The sequence below is a fragment of the Typopeltis vanoorti genome, chromosome 20 (assembly GCF_054136105.1).
Source record: "Typopeltis vanoorti isolate ZY-2024b chromosome 20, IOZ_Tvanoo_1.0, whole genome shotgun sequence".
In the NCBI taxonomy this organism is placed as follows: Eukaryota; Metazoa; Arthropoda; class Arachnida; order Uropygi; family Thelyphonidae; genus Typopeltis; species Typopeltis vanoorti.
The window spans coordinates 8462569-8477782 of record NC_143568.1 but is presented as its reverse complement, the minus strand read 5'-3'; the positions used below and the strand labels follow the sequence as shown (position 1 = coordinate 8477782).

The following is a 15214-nucleotide window of genomic DNA, read 5'->3' as shown; positions in this document are numbered from 1 at the left end:
TATGAGATAGAGGTGAATAGAATGAAATACTTAGTCAGATTTGTTATAGACCTGGTAATGTTGATGGTAGTGACAATGAAATGTAGAATCAAATTAGCTAAGCAAATAAGAAAAGGGAGATTATTAAGGGTGATTTTAACTATGGCAATATAAACTGCGATGATGAGATAGCAATCAGAAGTAAAGAAAATTAGTTTCTCGAGTTTTTGAGGCACAACTACCTCAGACAGTATGTAACAAAGGGCACACGAGGATTGATGGTCTTGAATTTTATCATCTCATCAGAGGATGTAATTATAAATGAGATGTCAAATCACCCTCCAGTTGGTGAGAGTGACCATGAAGTAAATACCTGGATGGTTGCCAGCAGTGTGAGGACCTCTGTGAAACTTCAAGGAACTACAAGGCTGGTGATTATGAGGAGCTCAGGAGACAGCTTTAAGGTGTAGCATGGAATGAGGAGTTAGTTTTAAAAGAGATCAGTGCAGCTTGGGAGATATTCAAGAACTATCTAGTAAAAGCAATGTCTAAATGTATTCCAAGGGTTCAGAAGGTTAAATAAGGTAGGTGTGAAATGGATGAATGAAGCGATTAAGCATGGTTGGTAAGGGTAGCAAAAGTGAAGATATGAGCAGTTCATAAAGGTCTTTCATTCTTGTGAATGTGACTTCATGGAGAGATTAAGAGCAGTTGATGATGGGGAGAAGAGACTAACTGTAAGTGAGCAAGAGGTATATGGGGAATTGGACAAACTTGATGTTAATAAGACTGTGGGACTTGATGCCTGAGATCTCTCACCTTCCTTATGAAGTGGCACAATCTTACCCTCCTTTGGAACTCGACCCAGTGCAAGACTCATATTAAAAAAATATGTCAAGGCAGATATCACCACTTATTCTGAAGGAATATGCCAGGGAGTACATCTGCCTTGACGTATTTTTTTAATATGAGTCTTGCACTGGGTCGAGTTCCAAAGGAGTGGAAGGAGGGCAAGATTGTGCCATTTCATAAGGGAGGTGATAGAACTCATGCATCAAATTATAGGCCTATCTTTGTGTTTTGTAGGTTTTGTAGTTAAATTGTTGGAGAAGCGCTGGTGAGAACTAGGCTCCAGAAGTGGGTTGACAACAATGGAATTATCTTTGATGGACAGCATGGATTTGCTAAAGAGAGGTTTTAGTTATCTTATTTTAGTTATTTTAGTTATATTTTAGTTATCTACTTACTTATTACAATAAGGTGACAGCTTCCTTGGACAGAGGAGAGGGATACACAGTAGTATACATAGATTTTGCAAAGGCTTTTAATAGATTACCACATACCTTCATCATACCTTCCAGAAAATAATCAAATTATTTCCTTTTCATTTAGTGCAGTCAGAAAATCTCATTCTGTTTAATGTCGAACAGTGAAGAAATTCTCAGGAATAATTTTTAACCCTAATCAGGTGTTGTAGAATTATATTTCAAGAAATCGAAAACTGTAATACTAGCAATACTAAAAAGTAATCGGTGATCACTAAGAGCATAATGCAATATGCATGGTTTATTTTATACCAGAACAGTTTTATGTCAGAAATGAATTAGAAGACTTGAGTGGATAATTGAGAAAATCCAATAGGCTATACAACACTCATGCTTTTAATTTATTTCTTACATTCTTCTTCTTCTTCGCTTTCTGTATTAGGCAACTGTTTGCCTGTAATGTTTTCAAGGGTTTAAAAAGTCTTCTGCCCATCTCCTCCTGGGTCTTCCTCTTGATCAGCATTCCTTTGGTTTATATTTCCAGACGATATTTGGCCATTTGTCCTCATTCATTCTTTCTATGTGGTTTTTCCAGTTCTTTCTATAGTTTGTGGTGTCTTCTGTTATGTTAATTATGGATAACCGTTTTCTTATTTCTTAATTTCTTATATTGTCTATTGTTTTATAGCCTGCGAGCAGTCTTAGGAACTTCATTTCTGCAGCTTCCACCTGTCTTTTATCTCGTTCTCCCCAAATCCACGTAGTCCATGTTTTACTGCCATATTTCAGAATTGGTTTGGCTGTTATTTTATATAGTTTTATTTGGGTTGTTCTCGACATCTGTTTACTTAAGTGTCTATTCAAAGTTTCAGTGACTGCTAGGAATTTTTGCTTTTTATATGCAATGTCGATTTCTCCACTGGGACTTATGTAATTTCCTAGATATTTAAATTTGTTCACTTGTTCTATTACTTTGTTGTGGATGGCTAGTTTACATTTTTTAATTTCTTTACCTTGAAATGCTGTTGATTTCGTTTTATTTATTGAAATTTTCATGTCATATTGTTCCATTGTTTTGTTCAATACGTGTAGATTTTTCTGTAATTGGTCTTCATTTTCAGCAAAAATAGCTTGATCATCAGCATATAAAAGACTGGTTAATTCTTTATTTCCTATTTTAATTCCTATGATTTTGTTTTTCTTCCATTCTCTTGAAATCTTTTCCGTATATATATATATATATATATATATATATATATATATATATATTGAAGAGTATTGGTGATAATTCACTTCCTTGAATGAGTCCTCTATTGATTTTAATTTTTCCGTTGTTTCATTATTAATTTTTATTTTAATATAGCTTTCTTCCATTATATTTGCTATTGCTTTTGTGGTTGGAGGCAGAGCTTTCAATTCATATTGTATATTGATTAATTTTGTTCTGTTGATTTGATCATATGCTTTCTCATAATCTAGGAAGGCCATATATGTTGGCAGATTAAATTCTACTCTTTTTTTTATAATTTGTTTGAGTGTAAATGTGGGATTTGTGCAGGATCTTTCTTTCCTAAAGCCGCATTGTTCCTCTCCAATAACTTTCTTGGCCCATGGTGTTAATTTGCTTTTAATTATATCTAGATACATTTTATAGCATGTATTTAATAAGGATATTCCTCTGTAGTTTCCACAATCCTTTCTGTTTCCTTTTTTGAATATGTTTATGACTATTGCTGTCTTCCATTCATGTGGGATGTTTCCTTCTTCCCATATTCTATTTAGAAATTTAATTAATCGTAATTGTAATGGTTTAGAGCTGTATTTGTATAGTTTTGAATTTATTCCATCTTCTCCTGTAGCTTTTTTATTTTTTATTTTTTACAATATTTTCTTTAGATCATTTAATATTGGTTCTTCACTTGTTTCTTGACTTATTACTTGTTTTATTTCAATCTGATTATTATTGTTTAGAAGCTGGGTGTAATGATTGGTCCATTCTCTTGTGGAGGGGCCTTCTAATTGTAGATTATCCTTTGTTTCTTGAGTCATTTTTTAATGATTTTATAGATCTTTAGCTGAGGTCCATTTATGTCATTCTCTAAGAGTGGTAAAATATATGGTGATTCTATGATTAAGGGTATGGAGAGTGGTATGCATGAGGAGTGCTTGGCTGATGGGACAATAGAAAGAGTGGCTTTAGCAATAAAGAGAGGGCATGAAGCAGACAAGATGATAGTTATGGTGGGTACGAATGACCTGAGAGGTAGTATAAATCGGGTAGGAAAAGATTTAAGAACATTATTAGATATTGTGAAGAGGAAAAGTGTCAATGGGAGAATAGCGTGTGTGCTGCCTCGTTTTGACAATTACGAGTTAAGTAGACGAGCAATGATAATGAATGATATGATTGCAAGAATGTGCAGAAAAAGAGGTCTGGAGTTTGTTGATGTTTGGAGTGTGTTTGAAGGAAAAAGGCAGTTGTATGCTAGAGATGGACTGCATCTTAACATGGAAGGACATAAGCGATTGAAGAAGTTATTGTTTTCTGAACAGGTTGAAGTTATTGGGCAGGGAAACTAATATTGAAAAGGTTGAGTGTAAGAGAGAGAAACTTTAGCACTGATTGTGTATTTATTGATCCTTATAGGCTGAATAAATTGCAGAAGAGAGGGGATAAAAATTGGCATGGGACTACTGAAATTAGTGACTTATATATTAGTTCTAAAGCCGGTACAAGATCTAGAGGGAATCTGCAGTTTTTATATACCAATGCAAGAAGCATTCGAAATAAGAGAGAAGAATTTTTGGGATTAGTCAGTGAAATCTCACCAAAAGTTGTAGGCATTAGTGAAACTTGGCTGTCAGCAGAAGATGTGGTCACTGGAATTGAATGTGATGGGTACAGTATTTTCAGGGAGGATAGAGAAGATAGAACAGGAGGAGGAGTACTGTTGATGATAGCTGATGTGTTGCAGCAAAAGAAAGTAGTATATCATGATGATAGACATGTGAATGAGAGTTCATTTGAGGCAGTCTGGTGCGAAATAGTGACCAACGCAACCAAATATACAGTTGGATGCTGCTATAGGCCAGGGAGTACGGGGGGAGATATTGAATTCATGCATCAGCAACTTAGTGCAATGAGTGAAGGCTTGGTGATTATTATGGGAGATTTTAATTACGGTGATATCAATTGGAAGGAGGAAATATCACGTAGCAAAAAGGAAATGGAATTCATACATCTTCTACGAGATAATTACTTGAAACAGCACGTAACTGAAGGGACACGTGGTGTGAGAGTGTTGGACCTGGTTATTGGTTCAGAGGTTATATGCATAAGTAAGGTATCCTCGTTACCTCCAGTTGGTGAAAGCGATCATGTGGTATTGACTTGGGAGGTTGCAAAATCTGTGGATTTTTCTATTAAGAAGGGGTATGTACGGAACTACAGGTTAGGCAATTATAACAAGCTTCGGAGTGAGCTTGCAGCCATCCCATGGCAGAACATATTACAAGGGAAAGATGTTAGCAGTGCTTGGGATAAAATCAGCGGGTATCTGAGGAAAGCAATATCAGATTGTGTCCCCATGGTTAGGAGGTCAAACAAGGCAGGCATTAGATGGATGAGCAGTAGTATCAAGCTTGAACTGCAAAAAAAGAAAATGTTATGGAGAATTTACAAGGAGAAAGGCGATCAGGACACCCATGAGCAGTACAAGGCTCAAGCTAGGAAGGTTACCAGCATAGTAAGAAAAGCTAAATCAGATTATGAGAAGACCTTAGCCAAAGAGATCAAGGGTAATCCCAAAGAGTTCTTCCGCTATGTGGCAAGTAAGAGGAAGAATGACTTCGGAAGGATAACCTTAGTGGGTGCTGATGGTATTGAGGTGACAAAATCAGATGTAATAGTCGAGTTACTGAGTGATCACTTTTCAAAAGTCTATCACCCAAGTGAGGATATCTCTATACCTACAGCAATACCTAATGTGAGAATTGAAGCTAAAGAATCAGAGGTATTAAATATATTGCAAAACTTAAATGCAAACACTGTGGTAAGCTTAGATGGAATATCAGCTCGGGTGTTGCGTGAATGTGCAAATGAATTGTCAACCCCTCTCACCTGGATATTTAACTTAAGTTTGAACTCTGGTATGCTCCCTAGGGGTGGAAGTTAGGCAAAGTGGTTCCTTTGCATAAGGGTGGCTCTAAAACTGCAGTATTGAATTACAGACCAATCACCATCTCAGGAGTAGTGGTAAAAGTATTGGAAAAGTTGGTTAAAGACAAAATTCAAGAATGGGTGGATCAGGATATGATACTCTATAGAGGCCAACATGGTTTTGTTAAAGGTAGATCCTGCCTTAGCAATCTATTAACTATTCATAATAGAATAACATCTGAGTTGGACAAAGGAACTGGCTACACAGTGGTACTTCTGGATTTTGCTAAGGCTTTTGACAGGATACCCCATAGAACACTGTTACGCAAATTGGAGCAGATGGGAATGGATATTAAATTGGTGATATGGATAGGAGAATGGCTCAGGGAGAGATACCATAAGGTGGTGTATGGAGGAGCCGAGTCCACAATGAGGCAGGTGACCAGTGGTGTGCCTCAGGGCTCTGTGCTTGGGCCAATGTTGTTTAATTTGTATATAAATGATATAGGAAACGGCTTAAAGGGAGATATTCAGTTGTTTGCTGATGATGCAAAGTTGTGTAGTGCAATAAAAAATCAAGCTGATGTTGAAAGTTTGCAGGAGGATTTAAATAAGCTGGTAAAATGGGGAAAAGAAAATGGATGTCAGTTCAATGTGGAAAAGTGTAAAGTCATGCATTTTGGGATTAAAAGATTACCAGCTGTGTACTACATCGATGGAAAGGTACTCCAAGAGATTGATGAGGCTAGGGACTTAGGGGTATTGGTAGATAGGGAGATGAAGTTCAGAGGACACATTGCTAAGGTGTCCAAGATTGCACATAGGATTACTTGGTTGTTGAGGAACACACTGACATCCAGAGATAAAGAGGTTATTATTCCCCTTTATAAAGCATTGATACTTCCACATTTGGATTACTGTGCTCAGGTCTGGTCACCTGGATTCCTTGGAGATGAGGAGGCTGTGGAGAGGGTTCAGAGAAGAGTGACCAAGTTGGTGAGTGATATAAAAAATGCTCCCTACATTGATAGATTGAGAGCTTGTGGATTGCAGAGATTGGTTGATAGGCGAAGAAGAGGGGATATGATAGAAACATTCAAATTACTAAAAGGTTTTTATAGGATTGATGCAAGGGAAATGTTTCAGCTGTGTGATTGTGATGGAAGAACAAGAGGTCATCTCTGGAAATTAAAGAAGAGTGTGGTTAACAAAGGTGTCAGAACAAGGTTTTTTGCCTGGAGGGTGGTGAATGAGTGGAATTCATTGCCTGATTTAGTTGTGAGCTCTTCGTCTGTAAATGAATTCAAGAAGAGATATGACAGATATTGTTTTGCTAGTTTGGGTCTCCCGCGATGAGTCTACTGACTCCATGGAGATACCCGTAATAATAATAATCTTGATACAAATTTTTCCCAGTCTTCTGATTTTCCTGGTTTCTCTTCTTGTTATTGCTCTGATTATTTTATATTCTATTTCATTTCCTATGGTTCTGTAATTTAACCATTTAAGGTAGATTTCTTTTTTCTTTCTTATTAAAGATTCTATTTCCGGTTTCCAGGTTCTTAGTCCTTTCCTTTTTCTTCGCAGTTTTGTTCCTATGGCTTCATATGCTGCTTGTTTTACTATTTTTTTAATGTATTGCCATTCATTTTCTACATCTGTATCTTCATTTATTTTCTTTGTATGATTTGTAAGTCTTCTTTGATATAGTTCTCTGATATTATCTTGCTGTAACAGTTCTATCTTAAATTGCTCCTGCTTTTGTGTTCTTGTATTATTTCTATTTCTCTGGTTTGGGATCTTAATATTACTGATTAATAAATAGTGGTCTGAGTCAATATTGCATCCTCGTTATTTCTTATATAAAATCTTATATTAGACCAATCTCTTGCATGATACAATTTGCTATTTAATTGAAAGTGGTTGATTGATTGACTAATGGTTTATTGGTGCAAGAACAGCAAAAGTGATATGGCACCATAGCAAAGGTTATAAAGTACACTAGGTCAAAGGTTACAGCAACACATAAATAGTCAAAGATAAATTAGTAAATAATATGTATATATGTACAAAAATTAAGTTAAACAATGCAGTATCTACTTATAAATAAAATTACAACAAAGGTTTTTAGAGATAGAAACACACCCTAAAACATTCAAAGTTTAAAGCTCATGTTTTGTTTTGATAAAACAAAATAAATAAAAGACAATCAAATAAAGATAAGAAAACTTAATTTTTTCATTGTTTTGGACAAGATTTTCTCCTAGAAATGATATAAGTGAACTTTAACAAATATTGACAGAGCTTGTGGTGAGGGGTAGGTTGCATATCATTTGCCATCATTATTTTTCTGGACTTTTAATTTGTAAAGTCATCAGACTGGATACAAACCTGGAATCAGAAGATTCCAGGTTCGTATCCTGGCTGGCTCGTGGGTGTTCTTTTGCCGGCCTGGTTGGCTGAGTGGTTAGCATATCCACTCTCCAGCCAAAAGGCTGTGGGTTCAAATCCCTCTGTGGGCATGGATGTTTGCGATTGTCGGTGGGAGTGAGCAGTAGATGGCGTTGATATAGTTGCAGTTCTTTGATGGATTGAGTGGTGGAGACAGAGAGTTGTAGAGTAGAGTAGTGTGCCCTCCCTCGATGAGTCTCCCTGGAGGTGTCAGGTAATAATAATAATAATTTTTTTTTTATTGTTCTTTCAAATATTTACATATGTACAATGATCATCTATTCAGTATATTATTTTACAAGGTTCAGCATTTTGTGCTACATATAATGAGATTTAAATAGTAATGATGATAACAGTTTTTTTTTTATATAACAATCATAATAATAATTTACAATTATATTGTTCAGAGTTACATAAGTTGTATAATATTACATGTTGTAGTTTACTTCTAGTATTCTACTTCTACTTCTAGGGTAAACTTGATCCTAGGATGAAATGCGTTTAACTTACTCCCAGACCTACTCATTGGTTCAGATATGTCGATGACATTTTTGCTGTATGGAATGGCTCTTCTGATGAACTTCAACAATTTCTCACTAAGTTAAACGCATTTCATCCTAGGATCAAGTTTACCCTAGAAGTAGAATCAAATAAACAGTTAGCCTTTTTAGATCTTCTAATTCTTTGCCAACCAGATGGTAACCTACATTTCTCAGTTTATAGAAAGAAGACTCATACAGGCCATTATATCCATGCGGAATCTCATCACCATCCCAGTCAAAAGGCAGGAACTATTAAAACACTGGTTCATCGGGCCCACTCCTTTTGTTCTTCAGACGATCTTTTACAGAAAGAACTACAATATATAACTTCTTCCTTTCTATCTAATGGTTATAAGAACTGCTTCATTAAAAGAACTTTGAGTAGTTTTAATATGTCTTCCTCTTCAAACACAGAAGAAATAACACGCATTACTATCCCTTATGTACAAGGCATTAGTGAACGCATAGCAAAAGTTTTAAAACCACTGAATATTTTTGTTGCCTTTTGACCATTTAGAAAAATCTCCACCTTTCTCACTTCTCCTAAGGACAAGCTTCCACATCTTAATCATCCAGGTGTCTACCAGATTCCGTGCTCTTGTGGATTATCTTATTTTGGACAAACGGGAAGATCTGCCTCTATTCGGCTAGAAGAACATTAATCTTATATTGAATACTTTAAACCTGAAAAGTCTGGACTTGCAGAACATGCCATCTTCACCAGATACAGAGTTCATTGGAGAAAGACAAAAGTTCTTCACAAAAGTCAGGTTCTCATGGAACGCCTTTATAAAGAAACATGTGAAACTCTACTTCATTCTCCTAACTTAAATAGATCCGACGGCTTACGTCTGTCCCCTTTATGGGAGATAGTACTTTACAAATCAGCTCATCTTTCCTAACTTTTTATTGTATTGATTTTTTTTTAATTTTAAAAAATTTTTTTTTTTAAGTAAAGTTATTGACCTTTTTAGTTATCTTACACCAGCTACTTAGGCGGCGCTTTTTGGAATTGTCAGTTATTGTTTAATTTGAACTTAATGTACTGAAGATGCCTGTGACACACAGGTGAAAATTATACTATTAAATAATCTTTGTACGTGAGTTTTTTCCGTTATTAATTTTGTATCAATTTAAATGAGTCTCATTTACTGTTAAAAAGTTTTTTCATTGAATTCTGACTCATAGTTTATGCTTTCAAATTCTCTTGTCATACTTTCAGTATTATTCTTATCATCACTTCTACCTTAATTTCAATTCACTGATCGCTGTTAAATGATCACTTACAAATGGCAGCTATGGTAGTTAATACAGTCTTTTCTCAATTCCTCAGATGTTATTCTTCAGTCCAAGAACTTACATCCCTAAATAGTTCCTTTACATGTTACTTTAAGTAGTTATCATGGATTATTTCTTTAAAAAAAAAAAAAAGCACCATTTCTAGCTGTTTTATTCTTCAGCGATCAATATCAATTTTATTGAAAGTATGCTCTATTAATACTTTCCTTTTTATTAACTCACTGCATAATAATGTTATCATCACATTCTCATACTTCCAGTAGTATTATTTTATATCTGATTATGTATTTCAGTATTATGTCTCAGCAATTAGCTGTAGTTATATTTATTTTCCCTTATTTATCGTTTTATATTTCTTTAGAGATTTATTTAATGTTTTTTTTTAATAGGTTTAAACAGAGATAAGTGGCATAGTGTTTCATTATCAGTGTTTCCTAACACAGGCAAAATGTCGGTATTTGTAAATGATTTGGAAATTAATGTAAACCTGCCATCTCTTCTGAAAGAAAGGCGCTATAGTATCATCGGTACTGTTCCTTCTTCTTTCTTATATTTTGGAGGTAAGTTTTTGCATTTTAGTCTGTCATGCATTATGCCTGAAAAGATAGACTACATCTTTTCTGTGTCATTATTGATTACGGGATTGATTTGCCTTCACAGTTACATGATTCGTGACTTATTTTTCACGGTATTAACAACACCACACAATTTTATCAAAGAGATGTTTTATTAGCTGCTTATATTTCGCTGATTTTCAACTCAGCATCATCATCAGAGCACAACACACTTGTACATGCGACAATGAGTGAGTGAAACTATACAATTGCAATGGACAAAAGATCTAAAGTCGTGTTTTGGTACCATCTAACGAAAAAAAAATAATAAAAAAAGCTATGCAGGAGTTGTATATAAAACATGTATATAAAAATAGACTTTATTAAAAACTTCATTATATTTCATCCAGTGTCCATGTAACACTGGATGAAATATAATGAAATTTTTAATATACTGAGCCCCAGGTTATCATCGTCCTCATCATATGTTACACTTTTGCGCAGGCTTACATATTTTACCGCATAAGTTTCCGTAACTGATAATCCTGCGGAATAGGTTGGTTGCTTCTTATTCCCGGTAGTATCCCATGTCTGTTGAAGTGTGTGTTCATGGGACCGGTTTGCCTGCTTTGTGGGAAGAAAACCCCCAGAATAAACTGGAGAAAAAACCCTACTGTCCATGCCCAAGACTGGCTAACTTGTCAGGTTAACTGCTTTCAAAACATGAGTCACGTAGCATGTGCTTATTGGCTCGTGTCTTGGTAACAGCTGAGTTATCAGAAGAATGCACCTTTAGAGTTTAAAGGAACAAAATGAATAGCTTTTATAATTCAAAATTAAATACTTCGTTATTCAATATGACAAAAAATAAAATAAAATACAAAAATAAAATAAAATATCATATCCTATCCTATCCTATCCTATCCTTTCTCATCTGTCCTAGAACAGGTTAGGTCCACCCCTAATGAGTGTGTGTGTGTGTGGGGGGGGATTATGAAGAATTAATGCAGCCAGTTTGTCACTCCTCAGATGAGATGAGATGAAATTATAATGATAATTCTGAATAGTTTATGGTCATTACTTCTTAGAACATTGGGACTGGCATGCAGTAAAGTTAGGTTTCGGATGATGTATAGTTTCACAAGTTTCAAGGAATAAACGATCAAATTTGTTTCCTATAAACAGAAAATTTAGTACTGCCTGTAGAAGTACAGTCTTAAAGCTGGGTTAGAAATAAAACACTTGATCAAAGACTGGAGAGTACAGATATCAGAATTCTGAGAAAAATGAGGGGAATGAAAAGATTGCATCAAGGGTAGAACCATTTTAAAATGTGGGTATTAGGAAGGAGCATGGCATTGATAGCATTCAGGAATGTGTGAGCAGAGCTTATCTAAGGTGGTATGATCATTTAAAGAAAATGGAAGAGGAAAGTTTGGCAAAATGAGTGTTTTTTTACAGGATGGCAAAAAAGATTCAAAGAATCTTTAACACTTTAAGACTTCTTCCACAGGCTGTACTTCTACAGCCTGTGGAAGAAGTCTTAAAGTGTTATGGTTTTTCTTTGAATCTTTTTTGCCATCCTGTAAAAAACACTCGTTTTGCCAAACTTTCCTCTTCCATTTTCTTTAAATGATCATACCACCTTAGATAAGCTCTGCTCACACATTCCTGAATGCTATCAATGTCATGCTCCTTCCTAATACCCACATTTTAAAATGGTTCTGCCCTTGATGCAATCTTTTCATTCCCCTCATTTTTCTCAGAATTCTGATATCTGTACTCTCCAGTCTTTGATCAAGTATTTTATTTCTAACCCAGCTGTCAGATCCATAAGTTAAAATTGGTTTGAACATTGTCTCATGAACAGCTGGTTTAGAGTTTTGACTGATTTCTTTCTTATTCCATATAAATTTAGTTAGCAGTTGTATAGGCTGTAAGTAGTGCCTTGAGTGGAAAAGTACTCAGAGTTTTTTGGCAGCTGCATAAGCTATGGTTGAGATATTATTTATAAATAGAGGTGCAGGCCAGCTTAAGTAGAGAAATTTGATCATGTTTAGTTATCTGAGTGTTATCAAAAGTAAGGGAAAGTGACATGAGACATAGGAAATTATACAGGATTGTGTTTTGGTAGCATTGAAGTTCACAAGGTTATTTTTACCTCTTTGAAGAACAGAAAGATCAGAATTAAAGGCATTAGTTATGGAAAATCGTGAGGTTTTTAGTGATTGGCCACTACAAGGCTTGTCAAATGAGAAGAAAGTGTGGAGTGTACTGTCATCAGCATAGCTATGGATAAGATTTGAAGTCAGCAAGAGCAGGTCATTTATTGTACAACTAGAAGGGAGTGGGAGAAAGTGCAGAGCCATGGGATACCCCTTCGATGGTGGGGAAATTTGAGGGGAGGAAACTATCTGCTAGGGCATGTAGTGAGCAACTAGAGAGGGAACTGGTGACCTGATTGCAAAAAGATGATAGCAGATTATAGGATGGTAGTTTACTGAGTAGACGCGTCCCTGGATCAAATGTCTTGGAAATGTCGAAAGCAACCACGAGTTTCTTCAAACCTTTCTGTGGCTTGAGCCTAGAAGTGGTTGGTGAATGCTAGCAGGTCAACTGTTGATTGAGAGTGGTCAATAATTAGCTGAACTGAATGTAGGCATCTATCCTTGCTGTAGTAGGATAGATGCCAATCAAGTTGTAAAGATTGAAAAGTTGATGTTGGATAGGTGTTAATTCTGGCACAATTTTTAGCATAGTAGGCCAGATGCCTTGTTTGTGTTCAAGTTATTCAGGATTTTTCTGATTTCTTTCTGGTTGAAAACTAAATGTGCCATGAAGTGAGTAGTTCCTAGTAATGTGTGTGTGTGTGTGGGAGGGGTTACTTTGCCATGGTCATCAGTGCAGGAATTGTGGAAAGAAGAATGATGCCCAAAGGTCAGCTTTATTTTGGAATGATGTCACAATAGTGCCATCTGGATGAGAGTGGTGGCAATGTGGGTGGGCAGAAGTTGTATGTGATAGTCTTGGCCATTTCATTTCTTGCAAGATTTATTGATATATATATATATATATATATATATATATATATATATACATGTTACCGCTAAAGTGCGAAAACAGTTAATGTGCAAATTACCTAGCTAATCTGCAGATTAACTGATTTGCTCCGTTAACGTGCGGATTCAAGAGTTTTCCGCATTTTACCTAGGTAATGTGCACATTAACGGCTTCCGTATCGTTAAAGTTCAAAAGTTTGTTTCTCTCATTTCCTTCCCCCCTCTCCCTCCACTTTTAGTTTGTTTTTTTAATAAGTAAACATAATTTTATCATATGTTTTTTTCTTAATTGTAATAATATTTTAAACTTTGATTCCTTGTATTATATTAATTGATTGATGATTGATTCTATCAACTAATTTGTTGATTGTTTGATTGTATTAACTTGATTCTGTAGATATCGAAAAATAAATAAATAACATTATGTTAATTTAAGCGTACAGAAATGTTGCTGTTGTTCCAGCAAAGATCTTATTTTCACTTTAACGAGTGCCTAGTAGGTAATGTGCAGATTACCTAGGTAATTTGCAGATTACCTAGGTAATTTGAGAAATGAAACAATTTTCCGCACATTAACGGATCACCATAGTTAATCTGCACAATACCTAGATAATCTGCACAATACCTAGATAATCTGCAGAATAACTGATTTCTGCACTTTAGCAGTAACATATATATATATATATTTTTTTTTCCATTTCTTGTAAGCTGAGTGTGATGCTGAAGTTTTAGTCTTACACCATTCATGATATGCTGAATTCTTTCCATGGACTTCCTTGGAAAGGAACACTTGTTGGAGAACCAAGGGTTGCATATTAGTTGTGAATTTATGGTGGAGTGAGGGGATGAAGACCTTCATTCCACTTAGAATTATTTATGTTATTCAATTTGAGTAAGTGTCTGGATCAGGAGAACTGAAGCATTAATCACACCATGGAAAGGAGGAGTAGAAGTCATGGAGGTTGTCCCATTTGGCACCCGTGTAAATGCCAGAGAGGACACAAGACTGAGAATTGCTAGATGTAGGTTGTTCCAAAGTGCATAAAACTTGGATCAGGTTAGGTGAGAACTGACATCCACAGCATATTTAGCAGGTTGATACTTGTGGATAGTTATGACAGCAGAAGTGACATTTGCAAAGGATAATAGTGGAATTATTGAATGATCACTTTATCATCATCTTCTTCTTCCTTTATGTATTATTTGGCATAGTGGCCTGTTACGATTCAAAACTGGAAATCCCCTGGAATAAGTTGTTCAATCCTTATTCTCAGAGTATCCTATGTCTGTAGATGCTTGTGTTCACTGGGCTGGTTTGCCTGTTCTGGGGGCCAAAAAACCCAAGTTTCCGGGAGAAAAAAAACCCTACCTCTGTATGAGACTGGCTAACTCACCTTTTGTCGAAAGAGACCAGATAAAGGTTCCTTACGGATGGGAATCGAACCCAGGTATTTCTGACCAAAGGGCTTCATCTATACCGACTGAGCTACAGAGGCTCTGCACTTTATTATACTGGTGTAAATGATACGGTGCAATACATAGAAGGGAGGCAAGTATGAGGAGAATGGGAAGTGAAAGAATCCAAGGTATATCAGGTATTGATTGGGTTAGATGTTAATAAGACTGTGGGAATGGATGACATATCACCACTTATTCTTAAGGAATGTGCACAACAGTTGGATATGCCTGACTTGGTTATTTAATGAAAATCTTGCATTGGGTAGACTTCCTAAGGAGTGGAAAGAAGATCAAATAGTACCACTCCACAAACATGGTTCTAGGACAGAAGTTTCCAATTATAGACCAGTCTGTATAACTGCAGTTGTGGTCAAGGTGAAGAGATTGGTTAGGAATAGAATACAGGATTGAGTTAATGGATATAACATTCTTTATGATGGTCAGCAAT

At 35.7% G+C, this 15214-nt stretch overlaps 1 protein-coding gene across 7 annotated transcripts in view; it reads left to right on the top strand.

Moving 5' to 3' along the window:
- Positions 1-15214, top strand: part of axo (axotactin) — a 927649-nt gene that overhangs the window by 116526 nt on the left and 795909 nt on the right. For all 7 annotated transcript variants that reach the window (XM_090410025.1, XM_090410024.1, XM_090410023.1 and 4 more), the window contains one exon: positions 10085-10255. In XM_090410025.1, coding sequence (XP_090266151.1) covers positions 10085-10255 — 171 coding nt within the window. The remainder of the gene's footprint in view (positions 1-10084; positions 10256-15214) is intronic.